General features: G+C 32.6%; 1 protein-coding gene across 1 annotated transcript in view; it reads right to left on the bottom strand.

Annotated features, from left to right (window-relative positions):
* Positions 1–17315, bottom strand: part of LOC127728814 (ferric-chelate reductase 1-like) — a 19363-nt gene extending 2048 nt beyond the window's left edge. Inside the window, exons 1-10 of the mRNA XM_052236424.1 lie at positions 17239–17315; positions 16858–17046; positions 15776–15874; positions 12889–13039; positions 7880–7984; positions 6539–6654; positions 5936–6013; positions 4837–4908; positions 2805–2904; positions 847–1017 (exon numbers count right to left, since the gene is read on the bottom strand). Of these exons, the coding sequence (XP_052092384.1) occupies positions 847–1017; positions 2805–2904; positions 4837–4908; positions 5936–6013; positions 6539–6654; positions 7880–7984; positions 12889–13039; positions 15776–15874; positions 16858–17046; positions 17239–17310 (1153 nt within the window). The 5' untranslated portion in view covers positions 17311–17315. The remainder of the gene's footprint in view (positions 1–846; positions 1018–2804; positions 2905–4836; positions 4909–5935; positions 6014–6538; positions 6655–7879; positions 7985–12888; positions 13040–15775; positions 15875–16857; positions 17047–17238) is intronic.
* Between the last annotated feature and the right edge of the window lie 475 nt (positions 17316–17790).

Raw genomic sequence — 17790 nt, 5'->3', positions numbered from 1 at the left:
CTGTGAACTGAAGATCACACTTTTTGTATAAAATTTGCATGAGGGAAACTTTAAGTTAGAGTGCGGAAACGAAAAAACTTGCAAACATTTTCCAAGTTATAATAGGATATAACTCTAGAAGGTAAATGACTCTCTGCCCATTTTCGAATCCTGTCTAGGAGTTTTGGGTCTTAGTGTTGTAGCATTGTGTGGGATTTTCATAAAATTTGTATAAGGCTGGGATTTTCATAAAATTTGTATAAGGCAAACTTAAGTAAGAGTGCGGAAACGAAAAAAAATACAATTTTTCAAGTTATAAAGGGGCATAACTCTAGAACAGTTAGTGACTCACTGCCCAAATTCGAATTCTGTTTGCGAGTTTTGGTTATGTGTATCATAAAATGTGCATTAGGCAAACTTAAGTTAGAGTGCGGAAACGAAAACAATTGCAATTTTCCAAGTTAAAAAGGGGCATAACGATAGAACGGTAAGTGACTCACTGCCCAAATTCAAACTATCCGAGAGTTTTGGTTCTTAGCACTGTGAATGAGTTGATACACATTTGATGAGGGGAACTTAAGTTAAATGAAGAAATCGAAATGGGACGGACGGAAAGACTGGCGGACGGACGGAAGGACGAAACGACTGTGAAGGGTAACACTTAATGTCCCTTTCGCCTACGGCGGGGGCATAGCAACCATTTAAGGCCATGCATTTTTGTCTGATTGTGTTGAAACCTTAGTTTCTAAATAATATCTATATGTATGACCGAAAAATTAATGAAATGCAAGACAAAAGTAATAAATCACGAGAGTAACGTAGCACTAACTATATTATACTATACTATCTCTAGTTTTGGTAACTTACAGTTTAAACGATACTTTTCCTCCTGCTTCACTATATTCTTTTCTTTAATGAGAAGAACTTCAAGAATGACGATCATTAAGCATTTCAGCACTTCATGAACGATCAAAAAATAAAAAGCAGTTCTGGTTACATTCGCCTTCTTAAGTTGTATTCCAATGAAAATATTAACAGCTGAAAATGAAGGAACAAAAACCTTTTGATAATCTGTGATCAGACATCGTTATTATATCGAAAATCGACGAAATGCCGGTTCATGAGCAAATATTACATGCATTATCATACACTGTAACTTATTAGCATATTTTTTTTTTTGAAGATTTTAATAATATGTCAATTTTGTTTCACATATCACACTGACAATATAGCCTACAATAAATGAATGTCAGGTTTACTGTGATTAGATTACCGTCTATAAATGCCTTAGAAAAATATTAATTGTAAGCTTTACATCGAATGAATTTTTCAGCAATTTAATAAAGCTCCATCTAAAATATAACATAATTATTTTGCTCAGTGTACTATTTTTTTCTCATTATTAAATGAATTACAACTTATAACATCAATATATCCTAACATATTACAGAAAAAGTTAAATGACACCAAAATGGCAATTTAAAACCACAAGTTAGAGAAGGTTAGGCAAAAAGAAAAAAGACGAAGAGACAAAAATAAAGTACGCGTAATCTCAAATAGAAAAGTTACGATTGGGCAACACGAAACCAATCAAAAACGCAGTTTGAGTTAAGGTGTTTTTGAATGGTTTGCAGTTTCCGCTCCACTAAAGACACCAAATTGTTTAGCTCATGACAATTAAAATATTTGATGAAATGATGACCCTACGGAATGTATCTACGACAAATGGCACATATCCGTGTCATCTCTGAATGTATCTACGACAAATGGCACATATCCGTGTCATCTCTGAATGTATCTACGACAAATGGCACATATCCGTGTCATCTCTGAATGTATCTACGACAAATGGCACATATCCGTGTCATCTCTGACACAGATATTCTGTAACAGTCAACCATGGCATAATGAAGTTCTTACATTTTTCGAGGAGATGACTTCAATTTTATCATCAAGAAACATTCTTTTCAGGAAATCCTCATGAAAAACACAAGCTAAGGAATATTGAATAAACTGAAAGTCAAATACAAGGTATGCGGAAACTGCTCAGTGGAATATGTCTTTTGATATACCCGAGATATGTATCATATCCTAATAACCCGACACTCCATAAGATTCATGAAGCCCCCATTCGATGCGCTGTAGACAAATAGGCATGAAGCCTCCATTCGATGCGCATTAGACAAATAAGCATGAAGCCTCCACTCGATGCGCAGTAGACAAATAAGCATGAAGCCTCCATTCGATGTGCAGTAGACAAATAAGCATGAAGCTTCCAATCGATGCACCGTATAGACAAGTCTATCAATTTAGATACTTAAGATACTGAAATATCGTATACAAGCTGAGTTCGCCATTTGGAAATCATGCAGTGAAATGTTAAAAGGCACTAAATTAACATATTGTATGGTATATTGCTGAAGACTGTATGTTGTCCTCTTGGTGTTTGTTGTTTATTTTTGTTTTTTGGTTGCTGTCTTATGAAGGATTACCCCACATTTCCTTTTATTCATATTCTACGCCTCAATGCGTCTAATTCTCAAAATAAATGCCTCATTTGTAGTTGTAACCACTAGGTAATAGAGTTTTGCAAGAAATTGAACTTTTCCGGTAGAATACATATGAAATTACAAGCTTGAAGTTGGTACTTTCTGAATTACAGTTTTCGGTGTTATGTGTTTTCATGACATCGTAAATTTTTTGTTGTGTTTGTGCTGTGGATGTCATATTTCCATTCAGTCAAAGTCGGTCATCTTTTATTACCGGATGCCGTTTATATAGTTCTCTTCATAAACAGATACATTTTACTGTCAATTTATACTTACGCCCTAATATTAAAGAACCGAGTCCCACGATATAATGAGCACAGAAGAAAACAGGTCTATATTTACTGTCCATGTCCGGTCTAAGTATACCCAGTATTGGCTAAAATTAAATGAAACAGTATCAAAATAGCGTATTTTTAAAAGAGTAATATATAGATATAACATTTATTACAACAATGTGGTCTACATCTAGAACACGTACTTGTAGGATTAGGATAGTTTGCCTTCAAAGAAGACGCTATTATCTAGCTTCAAAATAAAATTAGAGACACACAGAACAAGATAAAAGTTTAAGTCATGATGACTCATCAGTTAAAGAACTAACAGAATATTTTTTGGTAACAACTAAAAAGAATGAAGTACAAGAAAGAGTTGGCAAAGGTACAACTGCTAATTATAAACGGCAAACATTAAAACTTAAAAAACTAAACAAAAACACAAAATTACAGTTAAAGCTGACAAAAAGGCGCCTAATATTTCAAGAAAAGGCGGCCAAATATTTCAACCTGAAAGGTCTTTTTCAAGATATAATTTCAAAGTTCCAATTAAGAACCATTGATTCAATATCCTTAGTTATCAATAACCCTATATCAAGACAATAATTACTTGAAACAAAAGCCAGGTTGTATCGTATCAACTTGGAGATATGTATATGTAGGTGCTGTTGGGATGTTTGATACATTAAAATGGAAAGTTCACAATAGGATTTAAAAATCATTTCTTTTGTCTTAAATATTAGTTCTAAACCAACATTTACTGTCACTTTCTAGATGTTACTGACTTTACTGTATTTGTAGTAATCTTTATTTCAAGTTCACAGGATAAATGCAATCAACTAAGTCATCAAACCTTCAAGGCATCATCAATACAGCGACGCAGTGAAGCTACGATAATACTAGCTTTTTTTCATTCGCTTTGAAGGCCCTTTATGAAGTTCTCATCAGACAAATACTGGTAAATGAATTTTTCAGTGAAAAGAGGAGCATGATAGTTGCTTCCTATATGAAAGTCCACTGTATGTTGAAAATCGCGTCTTTTGACAAAAAAACCAAAACGTAACAAATATATTGTCACACAAAAAGTTTAAAAAATATTTCTGGATTTATACTAAATAGTTATTTGGAGAAGAAATACGTTAAATTGTAGTTCTCGTATACTTTGGGATTACATTAACTGATTGTGATATTCTATAGATCTTCTACAATGCAGAGACTTTTGTATAGGAAGCCGAATTTAACAAATGCAAAAACATAGTTTCTCAGGTAAAACCCAAAAGAGAGTCTTAAAACTCTTTGATTTGGCATACAGTTTACTATTTTTTTTCCAACTGAAAGGTTTTCAATGCCTAATAGTCAGGTCAGCTGTTGTTAATGTATGCATTCAATTAATAGTTTGTTCACATGAGTAGGCGAAGCTTAGCGCAATAGTCAGTTCAGCAGTTGTAAATAAATTTATTGGAAATAAAAACATTTTTGTCTGCAAGTTCAGATAACCATTGAAGATTAAGTAATATCTACTTCCCCAGTATACAGTAGATATTATTTTATTATTTAAAATTTTGTTATTTCTAATAAATTTATTTACAACTGCTGTACTGACTATTGCGCTAAGCTTCGCCTACTCATGTGTCCAAATTAGCAATTAGCTTTCTGCGTCATAAAAACGCTTTTTGGAAGGAATACTAGGCAGTAAAAAAAATAACCACTGTTGACTGCATGTTATACAAATGTCGCATGAAGCCTTTAACGAATTTCAAGTTTTTCCATCTTGGTTTATATAAAAATTTACAGTCAGTATGATAATAATGTTGTGTTAAGCATCGAACTTGCGAAATATTTGCATCGATTGTAGACATAGTGCACTCCATTTCGGATCATGCACTATGTCTTCAATCTTGGCTACGATTGCTTAACATAACATTAGTCTATAAAAATGTCTTTACTATGCAGGAATCATTGAACAAGAACTAGCGAGAATGTCCCTGAGTTTTAGCAACGTAAGATTAGAAAACAGAATGTTATTTGATACTTACATTTATAATGACCAAACAAAGAATAGTGATGCCCATAATTGGATGAGCATTTTCAAAACGTGTATCACCAATCTAAAACAAGGTTTTACTTTAGAGTATGAAGTTATATTAAAGCATGATTGCAACGCAGCAAACAACAATGGTAGAAAATATTTCATCATCGAGAAGGCAGTTGGATTGAATTATGACTAAGTCAGCGGAATTAATTTTTCTATATAATGAAGAACAAACTTGTGTATGACAGTTTGGAAGTGTCTATCATGATTAATCGAACAAGCAAGCGTTTCGATTCATAGTGCAATGTGATAAGGACTAGTTCCAGCTTTACATCTCTTGTGTTCCAAGCTTTGTATGTATCCAGAAATAGCTGCAACATTAAGCAATTTTTACTTAGTACGATGTGATATTTGTGCAGAACGATTTCCTCCATTATTCGTCCTAACTTTCGACAAAAATTCTTCTAATGTTGAGACCAGTTTTTTTGTCTTTTTGTGTCAGTAAATTTGGGAACCTGTATTGTAACACATATCATTACTTAATATTGTCAGTATAAAAAAAATGAAATGTTTGATATCAACCAATGAGACATCTTCGCACATCTTATTGTTTTTTCCCCCAATGTTTTAACCATTCCTCTGCTGATATAAAGGTGTGATTGAAACATCATGAACTCAGTGTACATATTAACTAAAGGTTGTATTTGAAATGAACTGTTTAATGAAGAACACGACATTGTATTCAAAAGTAGGCATAACTGTTCAAAACAAGACTTATGTTGATAACTTATATTATATATATACTAGTATATGTTTTTGCTGTCAACATGATGTGGAACAACTTCAACTATTTGTAGAAGACATGAGAAAAGTGCAATGCATTATATTACTATTATAACAAATTCAAATATTTATTTTTTAAATCATCTTTAAGCCATTAGAATTTTGCAAAAACACTTGTTAATCAATATAGATAATATTCAATCAATTAAATTTATAATCAATAACTATTAATATGGTATTAAGTGCGTAACAAAAACTTGTAGATATAAGTTCAGAAACTTATAATACATGTTGTTAAAAGCTAGCAACAAAGTTCTTACTTTCAAAGATCCACGAATAATGACACAAATGGAAGTAATTGTTAAAACAGCACCAATACTCATCAGAAGTCTGTGAACCTGAAAATTATAACATCACATTGTCAGCTATAAAGAACTTCAAATCAAATAAAATCAAATAAAGTTTATTTAAAGTTGATAAACTAGCATACAATACAGTAAAACATAAGCTCTTTAGAAATTATAAAACCGACGTAATACTTCAATATCCACATGAATACTATAAAAAATTAGGTTGTAACAATGTTTTATTGCAATTGTACTGCACAACGAATACCCGAACGGCAACACATTTGAAGCAGAAACTGACTTCTATCTACTATTTTGAGGGCATCAGAATTTACTCATAGTTTAAGTTGGTCTAAAGTGAAGCTTAATTTTGCAAAACAGAAGGGAAACAGAGTGAGCATACCACTTTTTTTCAGGGGGCTTCTCCTATTCGTGATGGTGTAATATGTCTTGTTTAGAGTTTATTGTTGTCTGAAGGTCGAGATTATATGCATAAAATTACCGTAAAAAAAACCGAAAATTTTGGCAAACAAGGAACAATTGTGCAATTCTCACAAACGCTATAAAATAATTTACCTGAAACCATACTGCAGAACCAAATATATGTTTGCTTGACCAGAGTGGTTTGAAGTATCTTACAATTATATTTCCAATATTCATAAAACACATCCAGGCAATAATGGCTATTGAACCTGCAAAGGTAATATTAGTAGTATTAGTGTATACGAAGATATAGGAGGTATGATAGACCAAAGGAATTTTATGACAATGACATTTTTACTACATTATTATAGAAAAAGATTACAATATTATAGGAATAAACACTTTTTTCTTGGGGTTATCGATGTGTTAACTGTAGTCGATTAACTCAAAACTAAATAATAGTCCGAGGGATTTAACTTTGTTGGTCAGCGGCCCAGTTTGAAAATCAATTACCTCTAGAAAAATGTGCTCGAAGTTGCTGGAGAATAAATTCCGTTTAATTGATGCCAACAATCACATGTTCACCGACTTCTTACTGTATGTATTGACCATCATATTATAACCCAAAGGTTTGACTTGTGTATAGAAATACCGTCATCCCTGGACAACAAGGCAGCAAAACTCACTCTAAAAAAGCGTAACCACATCAAGTCGGAATGGGGACGTCAAATATGATACCTTGCACAGGAAGAGTGCCACGCTATATACAGGATAACGAATCATTGCAACAACTCTTTGAGGGAACTGTAGGTGGCCTATTGCAACGCAAACTTTCTGCTACTATCCATAATTTTCCCCATTTAATAACAGTTGCAGTCGAAATTTCCTTTATCCTTTGCCCTTTATACCACTCGACCCACTTTGAAGAACCTACCCACAGGCTATGTTGTTAAATTTGTTTTCGTTCTAAATATGCTGGAAATATATTTTTCACCCACTGGACGATAAGCTAAGATATTGATATAGTAAAAACCGAGCGCCAATAATCTTACAATTTTGACAATAAAAAATGTACTTTCACTTGAAGAACTCAGGCGCGAATCCAGGATTTGATGTCAAAAAAGGGGGGGGGTGGTCCTGAAATTAAGGACCATTATTTGACAAAAAAATTACTGTAATTTTACCTATAAATTGTATTTTTTTCTTATTTCAGGGGGGGGGGAGGGGGTCTGAATCTGCGCCTGGAACTAACATTACAGTATCTTTCAGGCCATAAGATAGACTACTGTAATAATGTTTTAAAGGAGTAACTAGAGCAAAAGTTTTATTTTAACCTGTATTAAAGTGTAAAATAGACTTCGGTACTTTCCCAATACGACCTTGTCATGAAAACAAATCTCTCTGAAATAAGTACATATTTTATAAAAGTAAGTTGGATTAATATATACAGTGTATCCAATCGGGTAATGCACGTTAATGTATGAATACAGTTACCGTGTGCTTTTATTCTGGAAGGTTCGCCTTGTCCTACTTCAGCAACGGATTTTAGATCTACCTTCTGTGAAGACAGGGAATATTTGTCATGTTTTAATTTTTTTCCTACAATTAGAGATGCATAATCTTTGAGTTGCATTATTTGTACGAAATCTTTTCTATATAATATTTTTAACATATTTTATGCTTATTACTTATATTAATTGTAACCACGGTCAAAAATTCAAATTTAAATTGTTATTTGTTACAGACATCTGATTCAATCCAAACAGAAAATAAAACGGTTTTCATTTTTGCAAAGAAGAAAACGTTAGTAAAAGACTAAATGAACATACTAAATGAAGGTTGGATGTAGAAATACAATGAAATAAATGGAGAAAGTATGCACTTGCAAAGCGACTTGACCATCAAGTTGGACCAAATGCGTAAAAATTCACAGCGGTTTGTTAATTAAATTGAACGAAATGCGTAAAGGTCGTTTATCGAATACGAACTTATTCCCCTAGGCAAAGTTGACCTTATATGAATAAGTGCCCTTTTTGGTCATTATAGCTCCTAACTTGTAACGTATTAAAACAAATCTGACTTTCAAATGTTTAGATTTAAGCGTTACTCATGAAGGTAAATCTAGAAAAGCACTTCGGACGCACGAATTTTATTAATTTCCTTTTCATTTACTATTGTCCTATTGACAGAATGTGTGCTCATGAATTTGTATCAAAACTTCGTTCTTCTGTAAGCTTCTCAGACCATAAAGTTCACACTAGCCGGAGTAAATACAGAAATTTCTTAGGCGTCAAGGTCGACATAGAGAAATACTTATAATTTCAATGAAACACCACATTTTTAGCATGAACAGGCATGCCAGCTATCTGACGGTTATGCTGAAGTCCTACTTAGTATTTTAGGATTTTGGCCAAGGCTGTTTATATATGCAAATATATACTTTTTCATTTTTTTTGGTCTTTTGGAAAATGTTGTTTGTGCTGTATTTAGACCCCTCTACCAAGAAATTTGTTTTGCATGCACACGTATAAAAATTGCGGTTTTTATCCAACGCAAACACAGGTTTGAACGTTGTTTCAATTTAGACTTGTATATCCGGATATGGTGTACAAATTTTTGCACCTCATGTTTGTGGTATACCATCTTTTTCACAAGTTTATTGTTTTCTGTTTGGTATTGAATTAATATCAAGATCCAATTCGTTAGATCTGGTGATCAATTTATTTGGCAATCGCCAATGGCAGTCAACAGAGTTTAAGAACATCAGTTGTTCGACCTGTTAGTCAAATGCGTTTTGTTAAAATAGACTTTTTCACTTTTTTTGGTCTTTTGGAAATTGTTTGTGCTGTATTTAGACCCCTCTACCAAGAAATTTGTTTTACATGCACACGTATAAAAATTGCGGGTTTTATCCAACGCAATCATAGGTTTGAACGTTGTTTTCAATTTAGAATATATATATATATATATATATATATATATATATATATATATATATAAGTCTAGAGATTTGCACAACGATACTAATATAAGATGGTATTATACGAAGATGTTGTTACTAAATCGTGCTGACAAATATTTCGGCTTAACAAATAGCCTTCCTCAGTGTCAATAATTTTAACAGTACTGATTATATGTATAAAAATAGCTCAGTAATACAGGTAAGTTTTGGCCTATTGATTTAATCCAAAATCCTGAACATCATAACTCAATACTCAAATATGCGTGACTGTGTATATTTACATCCCAAAATGAGTGAAAAATAAAACTTAGTATTATTATTGATGCCGTTTGGATGATGTACATTAAGTTCCTTTATCCAAAAGCTTTCCCGAACCTGTCGCTGGGCATCACTCCAGTGAATGTTCTGTTCAATCACTAGGATCTTCATGCAGTTAAAGTCATCAAGTTTGTGACCAGACTGTCTGAAATGCTGAGAAACTGGGAGAAGTGGCTTCTTAGAGATATTACTCCTATGGCCATTGAGGCGTTTGTGGAAAGGCTGCTTTGACTCACCAACATATTGGAGGCCACAAACCGAACATTCTAGAATGTAAATAACATTGCAGTTAACATTGCAAAATATCCTATAGTTATTTTCGGTTGCCTTACTGTGAAAAGTTGATGAGTAATGCATCTGTAGGCAGCATTTGCAGCGTTTTTCATCACACGAACGACATTCTCCAGAAGTACTTCTATTATCAGACACTTCAGCCCGCACCAGCAGACTATTGGGTTGCCTATAAGCTATCAAGCTATTTATATATAGTCTAAATTGAAAACAACTTCAAACCTATGATTGCGTTGGATAAAAACCGCAATTTTATGTAAACAGTTTAGTGCCGTCTTTAGCTACTCAGATTGATCATTAATCAGTGTCCTCAAATCAGGACATTTTCCATTCCACCATTCCAAATGTTTGACAAGTACAAATGTCTGAATAGTAATTAAAAAAATAAATAAAAACTAACTATACTGTTCAGTGCAGTTTAAAGCTACTAAGATCGACAATTTACCATTTACCTCAAATTTTAATCCTCATCTTTCTAAGGGACACATATATATCAACTGAACTTGGATTAGGTTTTAAAGCATGACGTGATATTGTCTGGAAACCAAATTTTGACGTCCGTGTTGTTTGATTGTTACGATCTAGATATTTTCATTCCTAAACTTTGGTACTAAGGGTACCAGATAGAGGTTGTAAACTGATACTTGCGTCGTACTCACAGACGCCGATACTTCCTTATATTGGTAAATGTGTTTTCTTAGAAAATGAAGTGTCTGAACATGTTTAACGGCACCAGACCTCCAAACTAGATTTTACGTTTGGTTCTAGTTTTGGAGATGATGGTTTAAATTACATCCATCGTAGACAAAACAACCTTTACTTAAAAAAATAATCGGCGTTTATGATATATATTTGTTTTTGTCGACACATATCCATACGATCAAGACTACTAGTTACCTTTTTTTATTAACAACAAATAAATATTCTTTATTCTTCAGAATGCTTGTTACAATTTTACTTCACTGGCCAAGCTCCAATAAAGTATCCCTGTGAAATACTTTCTGAGTATCCAGGACAATACTCAGAATATAATAAAATATAAATTTTTTTTTTCTATTATATCAATCTTTTTAAATTAATGAAAAATACATTTTGAGATACTGTTTTGTTCTCATTCATAACCCTTAGTATTTCTTTTATAAACATATTATACACATCTAAAAATTTAAGTTTTTGCTCGGAGACATAATATGACTTGTAAATACAAAAACCTAGAACTGTCAAAAAATAGTTAAAACCATAATACCCCTGGTCTGATATTTTGTATCCAAATACTATATGTTTTACTAATACCTTATTATGAAAATTCATTTTTGCTAGAAGATAATGTACCTTCTCCCAAAAATCTTTCAAAAATGAACATGTAATAAAGAAATGCAAGTAATCTTCTTCTTCTGTTTTCCAAAAATTGCATTTATCATTCTCAGATATTTTCCATCTTAAAAGTAACTGCTTTGTAGGAATAATATACTGAAGTAGTTTCCATCTGAACATTTTCAAATGTCATATGTGGTGTGTATTCTAATTTTAAATATCTTGTCCAAATATTAATACCGATTGGCTTTGTATATTTTTTATCTATTAAAGTATTATAGAGTATTTTATTGTTGATATATTTTGCTTCAATTTGTTTATTTTGCCAACTTAATTTATCCTTACATATATATTGATTATACTCTTAACGGTTTTTTCTTTTTTTAAAACTTGCAGCCATTCTTTTGGAATGTAAGATTTTAACATCTTTAACTCTGCAATCCAGTTTGATTTATTCTTTAACTTTTTTAAAATAAAGCTTTCGGATAATTTTCCCTCACTATCCAGTATGTCATTAATATACACCAATCCACTTTTAACCCAGTTCGGGAAGAACAAACTTTTATTGCGATTTTTAATATATTTATTTCCCCAAATAATCTGTTTTCTGATACCCGAAAAGTGATCAGAAAATTTTGTTAAACCTCCTCCTGTTTTCACCCAACTTGAAATTACTTGTAAATAAAAATCAGGTATGTTTCTAAGTTCATTTAGTGATTTTATGTTATCTAAATTCATTTTAAAGACAAGAAAGTTTTTACCAAGAGTGTTAAAACATTTAGTAGGAATAATCTTCCAGTTCGGCAGTTCGGTTGTTGTTAATTTGGAGACCCATGAAGCTTTCAGTGCTGTAAAATAACTGTTAAAATTAATCATTTTTAATCCCCCTTTTTGGTATTCTCCGATAAGTGTGTTTCTTTTTACTTTGTCATTTTTTCCCTCCCAAATATATTTGAAACAGCAGCTTTCAATTTCTTTTAGGTAAATATCTGGAACTTTGCACGAAGTAGCCAAAAATGTAAATTTTGGCAATATTAAAGATTTTATGATCTATATTTTCCCAACCATTGTTAATTTTCTTTTTTCCCAAGTTTTAATTAATGATTTCATGTTATCTATTTTAGGTTCCCAATTTAACTTTTCACATTGGTGTTTGTCGTGACCAAAATAAATGCCTAAAGCTTTAATGGGTTTGTCTGTCCAGCGTATGCCTTCAATTTTATCTATGCTATTTTTAAGCGCCCCAATCCAAATTCCTTCTGTTTTATTACGGTTTAACTTCAGACCTGAGAAAGAACCAAATTTTTCAATTATATTCATAGCTTTTGATATATCTGATTTTGAGCTACAAAAAAGTGTTGTATCATCAGCCAATTGTGATATTTTGATGCTGTGTGTTTTATTATTTATAGTAATACGAATACCTTTAATGTCTGAGGTTTGCCTTAATCGCTCGGCCATAATTTCGACTGATAAAATAAAAAGTAAAGCCGATAAAGGACATCCTTGACGAATTCCTCTAGAGTTTTCAAAAATTTCGGATACCCATCCATTATTTACCACACACGTCTGTATTCCCTTATATAGTGTTTCCACCCACTACCCAACTACTAGTTACCTCCACTGGTCTTTCCTTGTGCAAACATCATGTAGAAATTGGTAGTTAGGTCGAAAACTTTCGCATCTGTGTTCGAATTTGTTCTTTTGAATGTACAATTAATGATGTTGTTCGCGTAAAAGTGAACCAAATCTGATAGTCCATTTGTTGGCTAAAACACAATAGGTAATTATATTACCACAAAGTTTGTTGCGAACGAGAGAATTGATACCAATAACAAATGACCGATCTATATTATAATACTAATTGATCGCGGTTTTATAAAAACCAAATTAACATGGTATAACTAATGTAAAATTGAAAGTTACTTGAAATGTTAAGTATATCATCGTGCTGGGCTTGCGACACACACTATATTTTCAAGTGATCCGAGCAAATACTATTTACAACTAAAGTGTTTATAACAGGGAAAGATTCGGAAGATATTTTTGTTCAGTTTGATACAACATGCGGTGTCGATTTTTGTCATGATATAAGCAGTAAAGTACATAACTTAAAACTTGATAGCCCGTGTGATACATGTAAAAGTGTCAAGACAATCTCTGTTTTTGGATGAAAAATCGAGTTAATGAAAAGACATATCGAGGTCAGCATAAAATAATGGTCTTCAATAATGCACTGGTGCCTATGCATACAATGTGTCAAGCATTGATCAGCCCGAGTCTTCTGAAGTCAAAGACAAACAAAGGTATGTCTAACGTTAAATTTAGTTTATAGACTAGTGAATAGTAAATAGATACAATCCTGAAGATATTACTTAGAGCTATTAGAATGAGCCATTGTAGAAACAATCCATACCTCACGCCTTTCATCTCTTACGACAGCTGAGCTGTAAGAGACGAAAGGCACGAGCTTTGGATTGTTCTACATCAAAAGAAGTTTAGTTCTAAGATAGAAATGAATGAATTGTGGTTTGCTTCTTAATTTGTGCTCATTATAGATACATCAGTGGGAGAAGACAATTGATATCAAACACATTGTTCAGTAAGGTTTTGATTCAGATTAAACTAATTTTAGTATTGTAACTGCTCTTGTTTGCCGGTCTCCACTACGAACTAGTCGATCATCATAAGATTTTGGGAGCGTCAGATTTGACAGAATACATGTTTTTTTCGAACATACGTTCCCGTTTTTTTTTTGAATATTTATACCCTGAATTTGATTCATTACCAGCTTGAATCACTTGGCAATATGAAGAGTGTTTCATACGAAGAAGGATTAATCGACCATCTGGAGCTTCTGAGATCTCTACTGGTTTTGGTATGGGCTTGTACTGCCCGAAGCTTCAATTGATATTTATGCTGTTAAGCAACATTTTTTAAGTTATGCTTAGTTTGCTGGTATCCAGTACTTTGATATGAAGTTAGTTTCGTTCTTTCACTTGGTTTAATATTTTTAAATTAACACATTTCCATGATAACTGATTACATAATACCCAAATAGAATTGGCACTGTGTGTAAAATTATCATTGACAAACCATTAAGTTATGTCTGGACATTTATTAGGATTCCACTATTATTTGATGGTGTTTTGATGGTGTTTTAGACGGGAGGTCGTTATTTTGATCCCCGGTTGGGTCAAATCAAAAGAATTTAAAATAGGTATTTGCTGCTTCTCCGCAAGGCAAACGGCATTAAAGAGTAGGAACAAAGACTGTTCGGCTCGGAGTCAGAGGAATTTGTCGGGGTAACGTTACAATTCTTCCTGCTGATTGTTACCTTGTGAACTAGCACGTTATAAATCCGTCTCATCGTGTCAGTGTACTACAAAGCAGGGCTCATATTCAAATCGCATTTTAAAAGATGTTATCTGCGTGAATATGCACTTAGTGTGCCACTGGACGTTTAAGAGCCATCCATCATCTAATCTGATGAACTCAATTGAACTAGATCTAGGTAGACCAATAAAAATGCGGAATGTATTTTATTTAATTTTTTTCTCAAGACAGAACAAAATTGTACATGTATGCATTCTCCATTAAAATACAAATAAACACAATTCTATTATTATATATTGCAGGATCTACTTACCCTTCCGGAGCCCACGCCATCATCTCTAGTTTTGTTTAAAAGGGGTTCGTGTTGCTATTGGTTTAGTTTTAAGTGTGTTTCTTTGTGCTTTTAAATTTCTAAGTGTCTTTGTTGTTAATACTAGTAAAGGTATAGTCTATCCTTTGCCATGAAAAACGTTTCAATTCTAAAATGTCACATTAATTTTTTTCAGGGACAGAAAATTTACATGACCGATAGTATACGAAATTGGTGATTTCTTTGGTTAAGATAAGAGTCAACTATCAATTCGCTATTGTGTGATGCTTTATCAATTTGTATAAATTATCAACATAGTTTATACGACTCGCATATCACGACGGGTATCAAAAGTGGAGCAGGATCTGCTTCAGGATCACCCGAGATCATCCTCGATTTATGGTGGGTTTCGTGTTGCCCAGTCTTTATTAAAATGTTGTGTTTTGTAGACTGTGGTTTGTCTGTTTGTCGTTTTTATTTTTTTGCCATGGCGTTGCAAGTTTATCTTCGACTTATGAGTTTGAATATCACTTTGGTATCTTCCGACTCTCGTTTTTAAAGCGATGTAGTTTTATATTTACTCCATTTCACTCATCTAAACAGTTATTTTTGTTACTCTTAAAATTTAGATATCATACAGACACGTTCACTACTTATGACAATTTGAATTATAATATGTACCTATCGTGTATATAACATAATCTTATCCACTAAATAGCTTTGTAATGTCAATTCACAAAAATCAAATTAAAAAATAGTATTTCAAATATTTTCATGTCTGATAATTTTACTTTCAGTTAGTTTAATTTCGCTCTCATTTTATATATATCCCTTAATATATTAAAGTAAACGCACTTACATTAGTTACTAAGATGTTGTGATGTCCATCATTGTAAGAATTTTCATAGCTGAAAGATCCACTGTTAGTCATTAAACATGATGAAACACTAGCATCATCCTTCAAAAGTATAGAATCATAAAATAAATGCTGCATTTAGATAAGTACATGTCCTGTGTTTTAAGGGGTTTATTCCACAATTTCTTGTGTCTAAAAGTAATCTGAATAGAACTTTATAACAATCTTATATTTACAACGACTGGGTGAATGCCACTGCAGGTGAAAGATTCATTCCCGAGGGTATCTCCAGGCCAGTAGTCAGCACATTTGTGTTGACGTGACATTGATATGTTCTTTTTTGTAAATTGACTGATTATAAAATGTTGAATTATTTTAATTACTAAGGTTTTTCTACCTCTGGGTATAGATTGCCTTAGCTGAATTTGGCCAAACCTTTCGTAATTTGTTGGTATTTAAAGCTCTAAAACTTCGTGTTTAATTTGGCCAACCAACCGTTTTAATTCGAGCGCCACTAATTTGTCTTATGTAGACGAAACGAGCACCTGGCGTATAAAGTTATAAGCCTGGTATCTTTGATGAGTCTGTATAAATCTTTTATTGAACCATTCAACAACATAAAGAAATTTGACGGAGAGTGACCCAAAGCAGTCAGAAATAAATCAAATGTATCTGACATGGAAAAATTAAAAAAAATAACTATCTATTTATTACAATACAAAATACAAAAAAACAAGATTGTGTCCATAGTACACGGATGCCCCACTCGCACTATCATTTTCTATGTTCAGTGGACCGTGAAAATGTGGTCAAAACTCTAATTTGGCATTAAAATTAGAAAGATCAAATCATAGGAAACATGTGTACTAAGTTTCAAGTTGATTGGACCAAAGACTTTAACCAAAAACTTTAACCTGAAGCGGGACAGACAGACAGACAGACAGACAGACAGACAGACAGACAGACGAACGAACGAACGGACGCGCAGACCGAAAAACATAATGCCCCTAGGTGGGGCATAAAAAAAAATACAAAAAAATCACAAAATTATTTATAAAAGCAGATGTCAGCGTTACATAACATACCATTGTCTGTGTAGAAGACAATCCAACGCACACATAGTGGTCAGTATTTGTAGACAGAGTTGCCTGTATAGTAAACTCTGTCGATGTTTTGCCACTTAACCAGGATATCGAAAATGTACACGATTGTCCATGATCACAATCACTATAGCAACCTTTTGTTTCACCACATTCTGGATTTATAGAGAATGTCTAAAAAATAATTTAGGTATACTAATTTCTATAATATGGTCAAATATCAATATAAGGCACCTTCGGCTTGATCAAAAGAATATGTTTAAAATTGAAATAAACAGTATTTGTCTTTATTGCACTGTATATAATATGGAAATGTTCTGTTTTAACTACTTTTCAAACTTACTATGACAGAAAAACTTAACTTACATTAGCATTTTTTGAGTGCATGACCAGCATAATTCCAATCACACAGGACACGTAAGATTCAAAGTCCATCATGTTAAATTTTACTGAAATATATTTGAATTTATTATAAAAAAAATAGTCACATATAAAAATGGTATTACCATTAAATAACTAAATAGAATATCAACCCATAACCCATATAATTAGGATACCAGTTTCATAAATGTTGTAATATCCCCCCCTCCCCCTCGCACACACCATACATGTAATATTAATAATAAAATTTGAAATATAAAGAGTGAACAGTACTGTTTAAGTTGATCTCAAAGACACATTCAACCTTATTATGTATCCTTTATTGAGACATTTGTTTTTTATTCACATTTATTAGCAGAAAATGTTATAAACGGACGGTGGGATTCTATAAAAGACAAACATTGAAATACATTTATGATATAACCCAACAATCGACTGCGAAAAAAGACGAGTAAAGATAATTATGCGTCCTTTTAGTATGAAAGAGGAAATATTTACCAGTAACCTGCATAGAAGTATCAATAGTTATTTACCACT

The sequence above is a fragment of the Mytilus californianus genome, unplaced genomic scaffold (assembly GCF_021869535.1).
Source record: "Mytilus californianus isolate M0D057914Y unplaced genomic scaffold, xbMytCali1.0.p SCAF_2, whole genome shotgun sequence".
Classification (NCBI taxonomy): domain Eukaryota; kingdom Metazoa; phylum Mollusca; class Bivalvia; order Mytilida; family Mytilidae; genus Mytilus; species Mytilus californianus.
Note: the sequence above shows the minus strand (reverse complement) of the source record. Positions and strands in the feature narration are given on the sequence as shown.